At 41.2% G+C, this 16572-nt stretch overlaps 1 protein-coding gene across 1 annotated transcript; it reads left to right on the forward strand.

Moving 5' to 3' along the window:
- Nucleotides 1-2430: 2430 nt before the first annotated feature.
- SSBP1 (single stranded DNA binding protein 1) lies at nt 2431-15746 on the forward strand. The gene is made up of 7 exons (XM_060776826.2): nt 2431-2670; nt 7418-7486; nt 10142-10208; nt 10391-10531; nt 11951-12038; nt 12605-12693; nt 15593-15746. The coding sequence occupies exons 2-7, from the start codon at nt 7463-7465 to the stop codon at nt 15634-15636; spliced, it is 453 nt and encodes a 150-aa protein (XP_060632809.1). The 5' UTR covers nt 2431-2670; nt 7418-7462; the 3' UTR covers nt 15637-15746.
- The last annotated feature ends 826 nt before the right edge of the window (nt 15747-16572 follow it).

Here is a 16572-nt window from a genome sequence, read left to right on the forward strand (position 1 = left end):
CAAAATGGAACTATAGTCTACTGAACAAGCCAATACCTGCCACATACCAGTACTGCCATCTGTTGAGGAGTTATGAAGGTGGAAACATTGTTTTTCATTCAACCCTTGTATATGTGGTTTTGCGCATGCATTGTAATGTAATTTTTGTTTTTTGCCTTTTAAAGTCTCTTCTGCTGTGTTTTTCAGTGTTTTTATGAGTGATGGTCATTTGTTGGCCTGATAGGTGTATTGTGTCCAAATTTGGTGTCAATTCGTCCAGTGGTTTTTGAACATTACATTTTTATTTATATAGATAAATAGAATGGTAGCTATTTACTCATTTGACCTATATAATTACCACGCAGTAAGGGGCAGGGGAATGTATTGGATTATTTTATAATCTTACAGGAGGTTATTTATTTAATTTATTTACAACTTTTATATTCCGCCCTTCTCACCCCGCAGGGGACTCAGGGCAGATCACAGTGTACACATATATGGCAAACATTCAATGTCAATTTTTGACATACAAACATATACAGACATACACAGAGGCTATTTAACTTTTTCTGGCCGCCAGGGGAGCTGTCTCTTTCATCGTCCATCTGCGACGCTGATGAAGCACTTCTGCATTCCCCGCATGCTTCCCTGCTGTAATCTTCTTTATGGCCTCATAAATCAGTTAATTTAGCCTCCTCACACTTTAAGGTGGTACCTAATTTTCCTACTTGACAGATGCAACTGTCTTTCGGGTTGCAAAGGTCGACAACAGGCTACACACAATTGGTTGGAAACCCACTCCAACCCAGGCTGGTTTCAAACTTTTGGTCAGAGTGATCTTAATGCAGCTAACACTCAGCCAGCTGCGCCACAATCCCGGTGCATGGTAATAAGCTTGATGTTAAGATATAACCACAGTTACACAGATTATGCCATTAAAATAAAAAGCATTGGATCCAATACACGTGTACACACTTTCAAGACAGTATTCTTACCCTGGATTTTTTCTGTGCTCCTTTTGAGGAAGAGTGGCCATGACGTGAGACCTGGAATACATAAAATAGGGTGTTAACTATTACCTGCCACAAATACAGTTCTGTCATACAGGCTTTGAACTGCTTTTCAAAGACTCTAATATGCAAAAGAGAGAAGAAAAGTGGACATGCAATATATCTAGACCAGGCCTGTGCCAACTTGGGCCCTCCAGGTGTTTTGGACTTCAACTCCCACAATTCCTAACAGCAGGTAGGTTGTTATGAATTGTGTGAGTTGAAGTCCAAAACATGCTTCCTGGGCCCGGTCCTGTTCAACATCTTTATTAATGACTTAGATGAAGGGTTAGAAGGCATGATCATCAAGTTTGCAGATGACACCAAATTGGGAGGGATAGCCAATACTCCAGAGGACAGGAGCAGGATTCAAAACGATCTTGACAGAGAGATGGACCAAAAGTAACAAAATGAAGTTCAACAGTGACAAATGCAAGATACTCCACTTTGGCAGGAAAAACGAAATGCAAAGATACAGAATGGGGGACGCCTGGCTCGAGAGCAGTACGTGTGAAAAAGATCTTGGAGTCCTTGTGGACAACAAGTTAAACATGAGCCAACAATGTGATGTGGTGGCAAAAAAAGCCAATGGGATTTTGGCCTGCATCAATAGGAGCATAGTGTCTAGATCTAGGGAAGTAATGCTACCCCTCTATTCTGCTTTGGTTAGACCACATCTGGAATATTGTGTCCAATTCTGGGCACCACAATTCAAGAGAGATATTGACAAGCTGGAATGTGTCCAGAGGAGGGCGACTAAAATGATCAAGGGTCTGGAGAACAAGACCTATGAGGAGCGGCTTAAGGAGCTGGGCATGTTTAGCCTGAAGAAAAGGCTGAGAGGAGATGTGATAGCCATGTATAAATATGTGAGAGGAAGCCACAGGGAGGAGGGAGCAAGCTTGTTTTCTGCTTCCTTGGAGACTAGGACGCGGAACAATGGCTTCAAACTACAAGAGAGGAGATTCCATCTGAACATGAGGAAGAACTTCCTGACTGTGAGAGCCGTTCTGCAGTGGAACTCTCTGCCCCGGAGTGTGGTGGAGGCTCCTTCTTTGGGAGCTTTTAAACAGGGGCTGGATGGCCATCTGTCAGGGGTGATTTGAATGCAATATTCCTGCTTCTTGGCAGGGGGTTGGACTGGATGGCCCATGAGGTCTCTTCCAACTCTATGATTCTAAGATTCTATGCACATTGCCCGAAGACAGTTTTATAGACTCTTTTAAAAGTAACATTGTGGATAAAACAAAGGTAACCATCAGAAAGCAAGGTTGTCACTATTTAGAGTTTCTTCTATACTTTCCTAAGTCTATGGACTGCTGAGAAAGTAGGAGGCGCATGGAATTGGTGGGCGGGGCTATATGGAGTGTTTGTCTTTTCTACCGGAAGTTTGGACTCAGCCGCCATTGCTAGGCTTGTGCTCGGGGGGTGGTGCCGCTCTAGCCGCTGCGTCTCCATGATAGTCCTCCAGGGTGGTTTTGCCTGGAAAAGAGAAGCGTGGGAAGCCCCACGTTCTTTAAAGGCGGAAGTAGCGGGTCACTGCTCCCTGGGTCTGAGTTTCCCATCCTATATTTGCGACCATGTGCTGGGCCTGTGAGTGCTAAGCAGAGCAGAAAGCAAGGTAACCGGTGCAAATTTCCAGGTGAGCCTCTTATCTATGTAGTAGGAAGCCCTTGAGTTGCTCAGCTGATGTTTTCTAGGGGTGCATCTACACTGGAGAATTAATGCGCTTTAGTACCACTTTAATTGCTCTGGCTCAATTGTATGGTACCCTGGGAGGCATGTCTTGGTAAAACACCAGCACACTTTGGCAAAGAAGGGTGGCCACCTTAGAAAACTACAACTCCCAGGATTCCATAACATTGAGCCATGATATTAAAGTGAATTAATCCTGCATATTTAGGCCCCTTCTACACTGCCATATGAAATCCAGATTATCTGTTTTGAACTGGATTATATGGCAGGGTAGACTCATATAAGCCAGTACAATACAGATAAAGTGGATTATCTGATATTATAATCTGGATTATATGGCAGTGTAGACTCATATAATCCAGTTCAAAGCAAATAATGTGGATTTTCTGCGTTGAACTGAATTATATGGCAGTGTAGACTCATATAAGGCAGTACAAAACAGATAACGTGGATGATCTGATATTATAATCTGGATTATATGGCAGTGTAGACTCATAATCCAGTTCAAAGCAAATAATGTGGATTATCTGCGTTGAACTGAATTATATGGCAGTGTAGACTCATATAAACCAGTACAACACAGATAAGGTGGATTATCTGATATTATAATCTGGATTATATGGCTGTGTAGACTCATATAATCCAGTTCAAAGTAAATAATGTGGATTATCTGCGTTGAACTGAATTATATGGCAGTGTAGACTCATATAAGACAGTACAATACATAAAGTGGATTATCTGATATTATAATCTGGATTATACTGCAGTGTAGACTCATATAATCCAGTTCAAAGCAAATAATCAAAGGACTACCACCTCACCCGCCTCATAGGAAACCTGCTACAAAACAGGAGCTTTTTTGTTGAGTTCCAGGGCCAGAGAAGCAGATGGCGGAAACAGAAGAACGGCCTGCCTCAGGGGAGTGTGCTTGCTCCATCCATGTTCAACATCTACACAAATGACCAGCCACTGCCAGAAGGGACAGAGAGTTTCATCTATGCTGACGATCGTGCCATTACTGCTCAAGCAGGGAGCTTTGAGATGGTAGAACAGAAGCTCTCCGAAGCTCTAGGTGCTCTTACTGCCTATTACAGGGAAAACCATCTGATCCCTAATCCATCTAAAACACAGACATGCGCCTTTCACCTTAAGAACAGACAAGCATCTCGAGCTCTGAGGATTACCTGGGAAGGAATCCCACTGGAGCATTGCAGCGCACCCAAATACCTGGGAGTCACTTTAGACCGTGCTCTGACCTACAAGAAGCACTGCCTGAACATCAAACAAAAAGTGGGCGCTAGAAACAATATCATACGAAAGCTGACTGGCACAACCTGGGGATCACAACCAGACACAGTGAAGACATCTGCCCTTGCGCTATGCTACTCTGCTGCTGAGTATGCATGCCCAGTGTGGAACACATCGCATCACACTAAAACAGTGGATGTGGCTCTTAATGAGACATGCCGCATTATCACGGGGTGTCTGCGTCCCACACCACTGGAGAAATTACACTGCTTAGCCGGTATTGCACCACCTGACATCCGCCGGGGAGTAGCAGCCAATAGTGAAAGGACCAAGGCAGAGACATCTCCAGCTCATCCCCTGTTTGGGTATCAGCCAGCACGTCAACGACTTAAATCAAGACATAGTTTTCTTAGATCTACAGAGACACTCGCTGGAATACCCCAGCAAGCGAGAGTCCAAAAGTGGCAGGCCCAAATCCAGCACCTCAATTCATGGGTGATACCAGATGAGAGACTCCCCCCTGGGCACTCAGAAGACTGGGCGACTTGGAAGGCACTGAACAGATTGCGCTCTGGCACCACGAGATGCAGAGCCAATCTTAAGAAATGGGGCTACAGGGTGGAATCCTCGGCATGCGAGTGCGGAGAAGAACAAACCACTGACCACCTGCTGCAATGCACCCTTAGCCCTGCCACATGCACGATGGAGGACCTTCTTGCGGCAACCCCAGAGGCACTCCAAGTGGCCAGATACTGGTCAAAGGACATTTAACCAAATACCAAATTTACAAAATCTGTGTGGTTTTTTTTTCTTTCTTCTTCTTTTTTTCTTTTTCTTTTTAATCTCTGTGTTTGTTTTGCTCTGTTGGAATTGTAATACAATGGTTGCTGATGACACGATAAATAAATAAAGCAAATAATGTGGATTTTCTGCGTTGAACTGAATTATATGGCAGTGTAGACTCATATAAGCCAGTACAAAACAGATAATGTGGATTATCTGCTTTGATCATCTGGATTATATGGCAGTGTAGAAGCGGCCTTAGACTTCTCCTGCAGTTTACTAAACCAGAGCATTCATTAGACAAACACTTGCCTCCAGGTACAGGCTGAATATCTCTTATTAAGAATGCTCAGTACCAGAAGTGTTTTGGCTATGGTTCAGTGCCAAGGAATCATGGGAGTTGTAGCTTTTCAAGGTCTTTAGTCTTCTCTGCCAAAGAGTGGGTTTCTCACCAAACTACAATTCCATAGCACTGAGCCAAGGCAGTTGAAATATTGCCAAACTGCATTAAGTTTACAGTGTAGATGCATCCATGGTCTGCCAAACTCCTAGGCCCCATCAATACTGCCATATAAAAATCCATATTATGTCCTTTGAACTAGATTATATGGCTGTGTAGACTCAGGGCCCTTACACACAGCCATATAACCCAGAATATCAACGCAGGAAATCCCGCAATATCTGTTTTGAGTTGGGTTATCTGAGTCCACACTGCCATATATTTCAGTTCAAATCAGATAATATGGAGTTTTATTCAGTTGTGTAGAAGGGGGCTCAAATAATCCAGTTCAAAGCAGATAATGAGGATTATGTGGCAGTGCATTTATTAATTTATTTATTTATTAAAACACTTATATTCCGCCCTTCTCACCCCGAAGGGGACTCAGAGCGGAGCACAACATATACATGGCAAACATTCAATGCCTGGATACAATACATAAACATTAAAAAACATGTATCTAAATATTAAAATACACCATTTAAAATAACACAATTTAAAACCGTCCTAGCCATCCGCATCAAATCCAATTGGCCCTGTCATCTTTCCCAGTGTAGAAAGGCCCTTAATAATAATAATAATAATAATAATAATAATAATAATAATGTTACAATCCCAGGTGACAGCAGGATTGAAGAGAAAAAACTGGAAAAGATGGCACGATATGAGGATTTAAAGATCGAACTGCAAAGACTCTGGCACAAGCCAGTAAAGGTGGTCCCAGTGGTGATCGGCAAACTGGGTGCAGTGCCTAAAGACCTTGGCCTGCACTTAAACACAATCGGTGCTGACAAGATTACCATCTGCCAGCTGCAAAAGGCCACCATTCTGGGATCTGCACACATTATTCGCCGATACATCACACAGTCTTAGACACTTGGGAAGTGTCCAATGTGTGATCAAATACAATAGCCTGCAGAGTGTCTGATGAGGACTCATGTTGTGAGTCCACATCAGACACTCTGTGAGCCCCCGGTGGCACAGTGGGTTAAACCCCTGTGCCGGCAGAACTGAAGACCAACAGGTCGCAGATTCGAATCGGGGGAGAGGCGGATGAGTTCCCTCTATCAGCTCCAGCTCCTCATGCAGGGACATGGGAGAAGCCTCCCACAAGGATGGTAAAAACATCAAAAATCATCCAGGCGTCCTCTGGGCAGACGGCCAATTCTCTCACACCAGAAGTGACTTGCAGTTTCTCAAGTTGCTCCTGACACGGAAAAAAAATAATCTTGTGGTGTTTCAAATAATAATAATAATAATAATAAATTTATTTTTATTCCACCCTATCTGCCCCGGAGGACTCAGGGCAGATTCCAACAAACAAAAAGGCAAACATTCAATGCCTCAATAACAGTAAATACAGATATAATAACCCATGTAAAAAGCAACTTGAGCATAACAATCATAATTTAAATAAAACATAATCAATTGAAAATTATAACTAACTGAACTTGAACATACTGTAAAGCATCTGAATTAATATATCGAAACAACACGAAAGTTCACAGATGTGTGCATAGATTGTATGGCCAAAGTTGTTGAACCGGTTAATGTGATCTAACAAGGTTTGAGTGCATTTATACTATCCAATCAGCAGTCTGGTAACTCCAACACTCAGACCACTGCACCACGCTGCATCTCAAGATGGATCTATACTGCCAGATTATTAAAGCAGATAATACAGATTACCTGCTGTGAACTGGATTATAGGAGTTTACACTGCCGTGTAATCCAGTTCAAAATAAATAATATGGATTTGATATGGCAGTGTTGATGGGCTCTCCTTTCTTCTAACCCCCTTTCAGTCCCAGGACTAAATTTCAACAAAGTATTTGGGGACACCATTCCAATAATGAAGATGACCAAATGCAAAAAATGGAACCAAAAATTTAAGTTATTTGACTTAAAACTGTTTCCTTCTCTAGCTAAGCCTTAGGGTAGGGTTGTTGACCTTTTAAAAATGAGAGAATCTCTACAAATGTGCAGATGCCAGAAGAGAGAAGTGGGATTCTCCCAAGAAGTGGAAAATCAGACACACACCAGAATGAAGTCCTTACCTAATTTCCCACTGTGGTTTGTTATGTGGAATGCAGTACAGAAATGAAACTGGTATGTTATTTAGCAACTGGTACCTGACTTCCTTAACAGCTGTTTTCTCTTTCAGAAAAGCCAGGAAAGCACCTAAGTAAAAACTTTAAAAATAACCAAGATGTTACGCAGGCCACTGCTGCAGGTAACAATCCATTTCCTTTTGTTAGTGTATTAAACATAGAATAGGGAACCGAGGCAGCATGTGATTGGTTGTATGTAGTGTTTGGGGCTAGTTTTATCTTAACTAAATCCTTTTAAGGAACTGTGGAAAATGGCATAAATATCTAAGGCCACCTCTACACCAACATATAAAATCCAGGTTATCTGCTTTGAACTGGATTATATGGCAGTGTAGACTCATATAATCCAGTTCAAATCAGATAATGTGGATTATCTGATTTGATAATCTGGATTATATTACACTGTAGAAGGGGCCTAAGTAGAATGTAAGGAAATAATCAAAATGTTGTGCTGACCACTATTACAAGTAACAATCCAAGAATAAATTTGAAAAAGGAACAGAGACTTTGTGGAATTGAATAGAAATGAAGGATTAACTTTGAGTTCAAAGAAATTTGTAGAAAAGCATTTGATAACATAGAGTTCTGGTGGTATCCATTTCTGGACTTGAAGAGAAATGAAGGGAAATAATTAATAGACTACAAGGTCTGTTACTTTGTATCTCAAGAAGGTAGTCTTGGGGGTGGGCTCTATAGGTCCTTACTCTTTGTGCACCTCCCTCATATGAATGCAGATAGAATGGCATGTTCTGCCTTTGCTTTCTGCTTTGTGCTTATGTTGTTGTTTGTAGGAAGAGCACAAGTTCCTACAATACAAAGGAACAACTCTAGAAACAACAGATCAAAGAAAAGGAGAGAGCTGTCATGTTCAACTCCCCCATGACCTTCTGGCAAACAAACTAGTCAGATGTGGGCTATGCAAAACTACAGTTAGCTGGATCTGTGATTGGTTAAGTGAATGAGCCCAAAGGGTGCACTCACCAATGCTTCTTTTTAATCCTGGAAATAAGTGACGAGTAGAGTGCCGCAGGGTTCCGTTCTGGGCCCGGTTCTGTTCAGCATCTTTATTAATGACTTAGATGAAGGGTTAGAAGGCATGATCATCAAGTTTGCAGAGGACACCAAACTGGGAGAGATAGCTAATAGACTCCAGAAGACAGGAGCAGAATTCAAAACAGTTTTAACAAATTAGAGAGATGGGCCAAAACTAACAAACTGAAGTTCAACAAAGACAAATGCAAGCTACTCCACTTAGGCAGAAAAAAATGAAATGCAAAGATACAGAATGAGGGACAATGCCTGGTTCAACAGCAGTACGTGTGAAAAAGAACTTGGAATCCTCGTGGACATAAAGTTAAACATGAACCAACAATGTCATGCGGCAGCTAAGAAAGCGAATGGGATTTTGGCCTACATAAATAGCAGTATAATGTCTATATCCAGGGAAGTCATGCTACTCCTGTATTCTGCCTTTGTCAGACCACACCTGGAATCACACTGTGTCCAATTCTGAACACTGCAAATTAAGGGCAATGTTGACAAGCTGGAATGTGTCCAGAGGAAGGCGACTAAAATGATCAAGAGTCTGGAGAAAAAGCCCTATGAGGAGTGGCTTAAAGATCTGTTCATGTTTAGCCTTCAGAAGTGAAGGCTGAGAGGAGACATGATGGCCATGTATAAATATGTGAGAGGAAGTCATAGGGTGGAGTGAGCGGGCTTGTTTTCTGCTGCCCTGGAGACTAGGACGTGGAACAATGGCTTCAAACTATAAGAAAGAAATTCCACCTAAAAATTTGGAAGAATTTCCTAACTGTGAGAGCTGTCCAGGAGTGGAACTCTCTGCCTCAGAGTGTGGTGGAGGCTCCTTCTTTGGAGACTTTTAAACAGAGACTGGGTACTTCTTGGCAGGGGGTTGGACTGGATAGTCTTTTCCAACTTTATGCTTCTGTGATCTCCTCAAGCCACCTCTGATGCCCCCAAAGTTCTGCATTCCCCAAATATTTTTTCAGTGTATTTTTAAATACATTAAATTCATATCAGTTGTTGCTTCTATGAGTAGTAGATTTATGAATTGTATCCCATTACCCAGAAAGCCTGCATGGGAGGTACCTGGAAATGCAAACCAGAAGTGAGTTTCAGTCAATTTGGGGGGTCACTATAGCTTCCACTGTAAGTCCACCTCTCTCTTCAGCTTTCTCAGAATTTGAACTTCTCCACTGGAATTGCATATCATGGTGTTTTATTTTTAATTTAGTGAATGGATGCCATGTTGATTGATGAATTAGGATTCAAGCAAACTTGCTTAAATGTTTAAAAAGAATCTGGGTTAGAATGGGAAAACTACTTAACAGAAAGATCTCTTTACTTATCCTGGGCTTGCTTTTCGATTAGTGCCTTGACAAGTTTTTGAAACTATTTTGGTGCAGAAATTGTACTTTTAGGTAGACGAGGAGGAGTATGTGACATTGAGAAAGTGAGATAGAGGTTTTATGGAAAAGCTACCATACACTTCGGAATAGTTTCCAATGTCTGCCAAGTGACTGGTGACATTTTATTTTTATCTGAGTTAATTGAGATGAGAAATTAACTGTTTTGGCTTTGCCTGAAACATAAATCCATCTTAGTCATTATTGATAAATATGTGTGTATTGATATATGTTTGGCTGTGCAAGTTCCATATGTATTTGTATTGCCTGACCTCAGACCTTTTCAGTGTTTGTAAGACTCTTGCAAGCAAAATGTATCTGAATGTTTTTGCCCTTTGGTCTCGTTCTTAGGTGATGCGTCAGTTTGTGAGACATGAGTCTGAATCAACGTCAACAACACCATTAGTACTGGAAAGATGTAAGTCCCTTTTCCTGGGGCAGGATGGGTGGTTTCTAAGGGTAATACCAAGTCATCACCGGACCATCATGTCTGTCTATTTAACTGTCTTTACTCTTGCCAAGAATGTGTCTTGGCAAGAGTATAGGTTGTATGGGCATCTAACTTACCTCATGCTAATGCTTTTTCCTGTTTTCCTTTAGCACTGAACCGAATCCAGCTACTTGGCCGTGTTGGACAGGATCCTGTCATGAGGCAAGCAGAAGGGAAGAATCCTGTCACAATTTTCAGCCTTGCAACCAATGAGATGTGGCGATCAGGGGAAAGTGAGGTCTTCCAAGGAGGTGAGCATGAGGACATAATAGTGACCATGTATTACGAGTCCAAAAACTGTTCTGCATAAAACTTAATTAGGAAATGTCTTGTCTGCTTCACTGTTTCAAAGTGTGTTACAACCACAGCTTGAAAAGGTTTCTTTTTTTGAACTATAGCTCCCAAATTCCCTGATCATGACAACTGATTTGTGTTGGTTGGAGGATTCTGGGAGTATCTAAGCTCCCACTGTAACAATGTCAGTCCTTAATATGCATTGTACATTGCTCCCTACTCCACTTACTCTCTCAAGGCAAAAGCAGATATGCTTTTGGTTTGGAATTGGCAGCAAGGAAATGCCACCTTTTTCTTCTGATCTCAGACTTTAAATCCATAACATTTGAAGTTTCTCAATTCTCCTACATGTCTTCCTCCGTTCTTGAGCTTCATAATGCCTTTGGCATTTCATGACCTCTGCCATTGTTGCTTCCTGTGCTTTAGTCAACTCACTGTTGTGCAAGTGTTGGTGTACTTGCTCCAGGTAATGTCCAATAACATCTTCTTACCTAAGTGACTACACATCTTTCTTCACTATCACTTCACCTATACCATGTTTCTCCACTTTTGTTTTTTAGATGGTGATAAGTGTTCTTATCTAGAACTATTTCACTTTTTATTTCTATGCTATGTTAGAGGGGCAGCTAGCAAAGATGTTTGACCCAAATGAAGAAGGTTTACATCAGGGTTTTTAAGTTAGTTCCCTTCACTGATGTGCATGTAGATTGTACTACTTAACAACAACAACAACTACAATAATAATAATATACTTTCTTTATATTCCACTCTATCTCCTCGAGGGGACTCAGATGGGATTACAGAATACATACTGTATATGGCAAAAATTCAATCCCATTATACAATTAACGACAAAGACAGATAGTACATAGACAGAGGCAAGACTTCCCTCATTTTCATTTCCAGCATCTGGAGGCTGTGTTTGATTCAACAATGTTATTGTTCAATTTTTCCCATTGCGGAGCCTGTTGTCTGTGGACACCTTCCTGATTGAATTGCCAGCATGTTTTTTCTGGGGTGCCTTTTACTGCCCCGCAAAGGCTGTACCTATTTATCTACTTACTTTGCTGTTTTCAAACTACTAAGTAAGCAGAAGCTAGGGCTGTCAGCGGGAGCTCATCCTGATCCATGAACATTTTTCAGTCGGCAAGATTTTCTTTAGCTGGCAGTTTAACCTGCTGTGCTAGCCGTGGCCTCATTATAACCTCAAGGCGGTTTCCAACAAAACAGTACACATAATATCATAAAACAAGTTAAAACATTAAAACAGTATAAAAACAGTAATAATTACTCTTAATAATAATAAATATTACTCTTATCAGTACTTTGAATTTGTTTGTTTGTTTGTTTCATAACCTGTGCTTCATTCAACCAAGGTGACATCTCACAGAAGACAACGTGGCACCGAATCTCTGTGTTCAGGCCAGGGCTGAGAGATGTAGCTTATCAGTATGTGAAGAAGGGGTGAGTTCAACTGGAGCAGGAATGCTGAATAATTAGATCATAAAAATATAAGACCTTATTGCTAAAATTCCTTTTATAAGATAACTTCAATTACCATTGTAATCAAAAAGTGTAAACTAGAATGCAGGATGATTGCCTGGATTATTACTAAATCAGGCAACTAACAGCTCCCCCCCACCCTCACACCCAGTTGTGAGCCATACTCCCATGGAAGCAATTGAATGTGGTCATTTATTGTCAAAACAACCTGAGCCATCAAATGTTATATACATGTTTGTACATGACTGCATACTGATGATTGACCACTTGGTAGAGATCTGCAGATTCTGATTCAGATGCCAGTCAGAATAAGACTGAATGTCATTTGCATACTCTACCCCAGTAAACCAGCGATGAATGATGCTGATGATGATGATGATGATGATAATAATAATAATAAACTGATTTACTGTTGTGCATCATCTGTTATGCTAGCATTTAAAGCACTGATTTAATTACAAATTGGGAACACCAAGGTTGAATGTTCCCATTAATCTGCCTGCTGTCTGTTTTTTGGCTCCTGACAGTGCTCGGATCTTTGTGGAAGGGAAGATAGACTATGGCGAATACATGGATAAGAACAATGTGAGGAGGCAAGCCACAACAATTATTGCAGGTAAAATTTTCTGATGTCTAAGCGAGCAGATTTACCCAAATGTCGAGGCTTCATTTAGCTCTGTACCACTTGTATTTAGCCCAATCAGAATACAGGCAGTCCCGGGTTACAGACAAGATAGTTTCTGTAAGTTTCTTCTTAAGTTGAATTTGTGTGTAAGTCTGAACAAGATAGATGCTTTTGAGCTGTGGTGTTGGAGGAAAGTTCTGAGAGTGCCTTGGACTGCGAGAAGATCCAACCAGTCCATCCTCCAGGAAATAAAGCCCAACTGCTCATTGGAGGGAAGGATACTAGAGACAAAGTTGAAGTACTTTGGCCACATCATGAGGAGACAGCAAAGCCTAGAGAAGACAATCATGCTGGGGAAAGTGGAAGGCAAAAGGAAGAGGGGCCGACCAAGGGCAAGATGGATGGATGGCATCCTAGAAGTGACTGGACTGACCTTGAAGGAGCTGGGGGTGATGACGGCCGACAGGGAGCTCTGGCGTGGGCTGGTCCAGAAGGTCACGAAGAGTCGGAGATGACTGAACGAATGAACAACAACAACAACTGAACAAGTATAGTATTTAAGTTTAACTCCAGCCAAACATATTAGTTTTGGATAGCACAGGTCAACACCCTGTAATGTTTGTTTTGCTGTCTATGCCCTGTGTAGATTTCACCTCACTTTCTGTCCCTGTGAGAGTCAGATTTTGAAAATTTTGTCTTGTCGTGGAAACAAGGATTGGTGAGAAAACTGCAGTAGAGGCAACGTTTTCCCATGATAACTCTTCCAGAAGTGAATTCCCCTTCCTAGGGGTAGATTTTCTCTCACTTCCTGTTGTCTCACTCCCTGGATGCCTGTGATTCCGGGACTGCCTGTATTATCTTCAATATCTTGGCTGTTCCACTAGGTGTCACTGTTGGGTGCTACTTTGGAAAAACCAAGCAAGGCTAGGGTGGAAATAATTGGTGTGTGCACATAACAGAGCTTTCTTTGTAAGCAACCCAAGAAAGTTAGGCTAGCCTCATCTGTTAAGTTTCCAGTGGGCAGTGAGAAGATATGTGGTACTTTAAGAAAAAAATCCATGAGGGGAAAATGCAAAAATGCATGCCAAAATTCAGATAGATTTCTATGAGGGGAATTTTAATAAATCTTACAAGCAGAAAATGTGGGATTCTGAGTGATGCACTGAAAGATAGAACTGTCAGAATCTCATGCTTTAGTGGGCAAGTTTGCACAGACGTCATAATGCAGTCTCCCCTAATTCCTTGGAAGATGTCATGGAAGACATTTCTCATCAGTCATGCTGGTTGGAAATGGTGCCTTCCAGACTTCTTGACCTATTTGTTCGTGTGAGGCTGTCCTAATAAACACTGTTAAAAATGTTTTGCCAGGGAGTTTTGGATTATTTTCTCACTACTGGCAGAGGCCTCTCAGTCTGTGTTTGCTTGGAAGTGAGCTTTGCACGAAAGTTCAAAAATATAGCCAGAAATACTTGAATGTCTGGCCATGTCACTGATTACAGGTTTCCTCCCAATTTCCTACATTTTCCGTCCACCCACTTCAAGAGAGGTTTTTAGGGAGGGGAAAAAGACAGGGAAGGAATCAGATAAAAATAAATCCCTTTTTAAAAGACTAGAGTGTTGAAACCAGCATCCTGCTAATTATGAGTATTATAGTCTTTCCCCAATCTGGTGAACTCCAAAAACTGGACAAGATGGACTGGGGTTGCAGACCAACATATTTGGAGGGCACCAGGTTGGAGAAGGCTGCTTTGGGATAAATTCTTGAGAAAGCCTGTTTGCAAAACTCATGTTGGCTATTAAAGCAAGTTATATATGTTAGAATTTGGTGTGGTATTCACTGTTTGTAGCAGTCTAAAGATGGAGATGCAGTACTACTGACAGATTGCAGGCTGTCCCTAATAGCTGCAAAAATCATGTTGCATTTTCAAACATCAGACCTACTAGTTATGGCATCCTGCCTCAAAAAGACCCCTTGAGAGAGCAAAGAGCAGAATTAGAAGAGAAATACAGTAGTCTTTATGCCAACAAAGTTGTAAGTCTGTCGTGTTAGCAGCAAACTTTCAGATACATCCAAGAAATATTACAGTTGTGTCTGCTTAAACACATAGCCATGTATGACATAGTGATGTCAAGTGTAAGGCTGAAAAGAATAGTCAGTTGTCCCAGGCAAAAAGCTAAGCAGCCTCTGTAATCCTTTATTGATCAAATTGCCCAGGGCTTTTGGGAGAAGAAATCCAAAACATCTGAAGAGTTTTCACAATTTGCACCTACACAGTGTCATGTATGGTTCAGCTCCTTGATTTCAGTAGTTTTAGCCAGACTTATCTCTGCATCAGGCAGCTGATAAATAATATACACGTATTGGAATATATGGTCTATCTATCTGCTAAAAAATTGTAAGCAATAGCAACTTGCAAACCTAACTTGAAAGAAATTCAAAACACAAATCTTAGTGTATTAGAAGCTCAGATATGACTATATTAAGTAAAGGTAATGGTTTCCCCTGACATTAAGTCTAGTCGTGTCTGACTTGGGGGTGGCGCTCCATTTCTAAGCCGAAGAGCCAGCATTGTCTGTAGACACCTCCAGGGTCATGTGGCCAGCATGACTACATGGAGTGCCATGACTTAAAGAGCCTCGCTGCTCTTTAAGTCTGGGAAGTGTGGCTTTTTAGTACAGCACTAGGTTCCAGGGTCAGTTCTGACATCTCCAGATACAAATGGCATTTGGAGCAAGAAAAATCCCTTTTCCTCTGGGGAAAAAAAGTAGTAACATCATATTCAAATGGGATGCCTCCAAAATAATAGGGCTTAATATCTGGTGTACACATACGTTTTAATGTGCAATTTTTCAAATTCTTGTATCTCTCTCATATTTTTTTCATTTCCAGATAACATTATTTTCCTGAGTGACCTTCTTAAAGAAAAAGAATGAGGTGGTCAATTTTTGGACTTTTTTTTTTTTGCTGGTGTTTTTTCCCTAATTCTGTAATCATGTCAACCAATAGTTTCTTTGCTCTGATTAAAGAAAGTAGATATTTTGTACTTTTGAGAGCTGTGGGTTTATTTTGGAATCCCTTCCATCTTGGTTCACCACCCCTGCGACATTCACACTTTTGACACCTGCATGTTTCATTATCAAGAGAAGTGAAAGCATGGCAAAGAGAAAAAATATGGCTTATTTTTCATTTCTCTAACACAACTGCTCTGTAACATCATGGATTTATATAGAGGCAATCACTCAGAATTACATGAAGAGAAGTTAACAAAGTTTTTGCAAAACACTTTTTTCCTCACGTTTTTGAAGCCTTTCATGGCCGGAATCACTGGGTTGCTGTTAGTTTTCCAGGCTGCATGGCTGTGTTCCAGAAGCATTTTCTCCTGACATTTTGCCCACATTTATGACAGGCATTCTCAGAGGTTGACAGCCCTGCTTTTAAGCTAGGAAAAATGGCAGTGAAACATTAATATCTGAAGCAATAGACCTCAGTCCTATTGCTTGTCCCACCTAGAACAAATTGATTGAATCAATGGCTGGATTGGTAAGCCGGCACTTACATCAGTCCCATTGTTTCAGTGATTTTACTCTTAATTGGGACTACCAATTGTATTGAGGCTTTGTGTCGCTTCTGTCATGCTAGATAATAGTGGAGCTCAAGAGTTAATAGCATGTCTTGGTACAAAATGCTTTCTTGTGTACTTGTGCTACTCATACCTGATGAAATCTTTGGACTACACATCCCAGAATCCCTCACACAACATGGAGCTTTCCCAGGCTATGAACCCAATTGCTTTGCAGTCTTGTGGACTGCAGTGTTTGGATTTGGGGAGCTGTAGTCCAAAATAAATTTTCCATTTCCCCTTGATCAAG

The sequence above is a fragment of the Anolis sagrei genome, chromosome 5 (assembly GCF_037176765.1).
Source record: "Anolis sagrei isolate rAnoSag1 chromosome 5, rAnoSag1.mat, whole genome shotgun sequence".
Taxonomy (NCBI): domain Eukaryota; kingdom Metazoa; phylum Chordata; class Lepidosauria; order Squamata; family Dactyloidae; genus Anolis; species Anolis sagrei.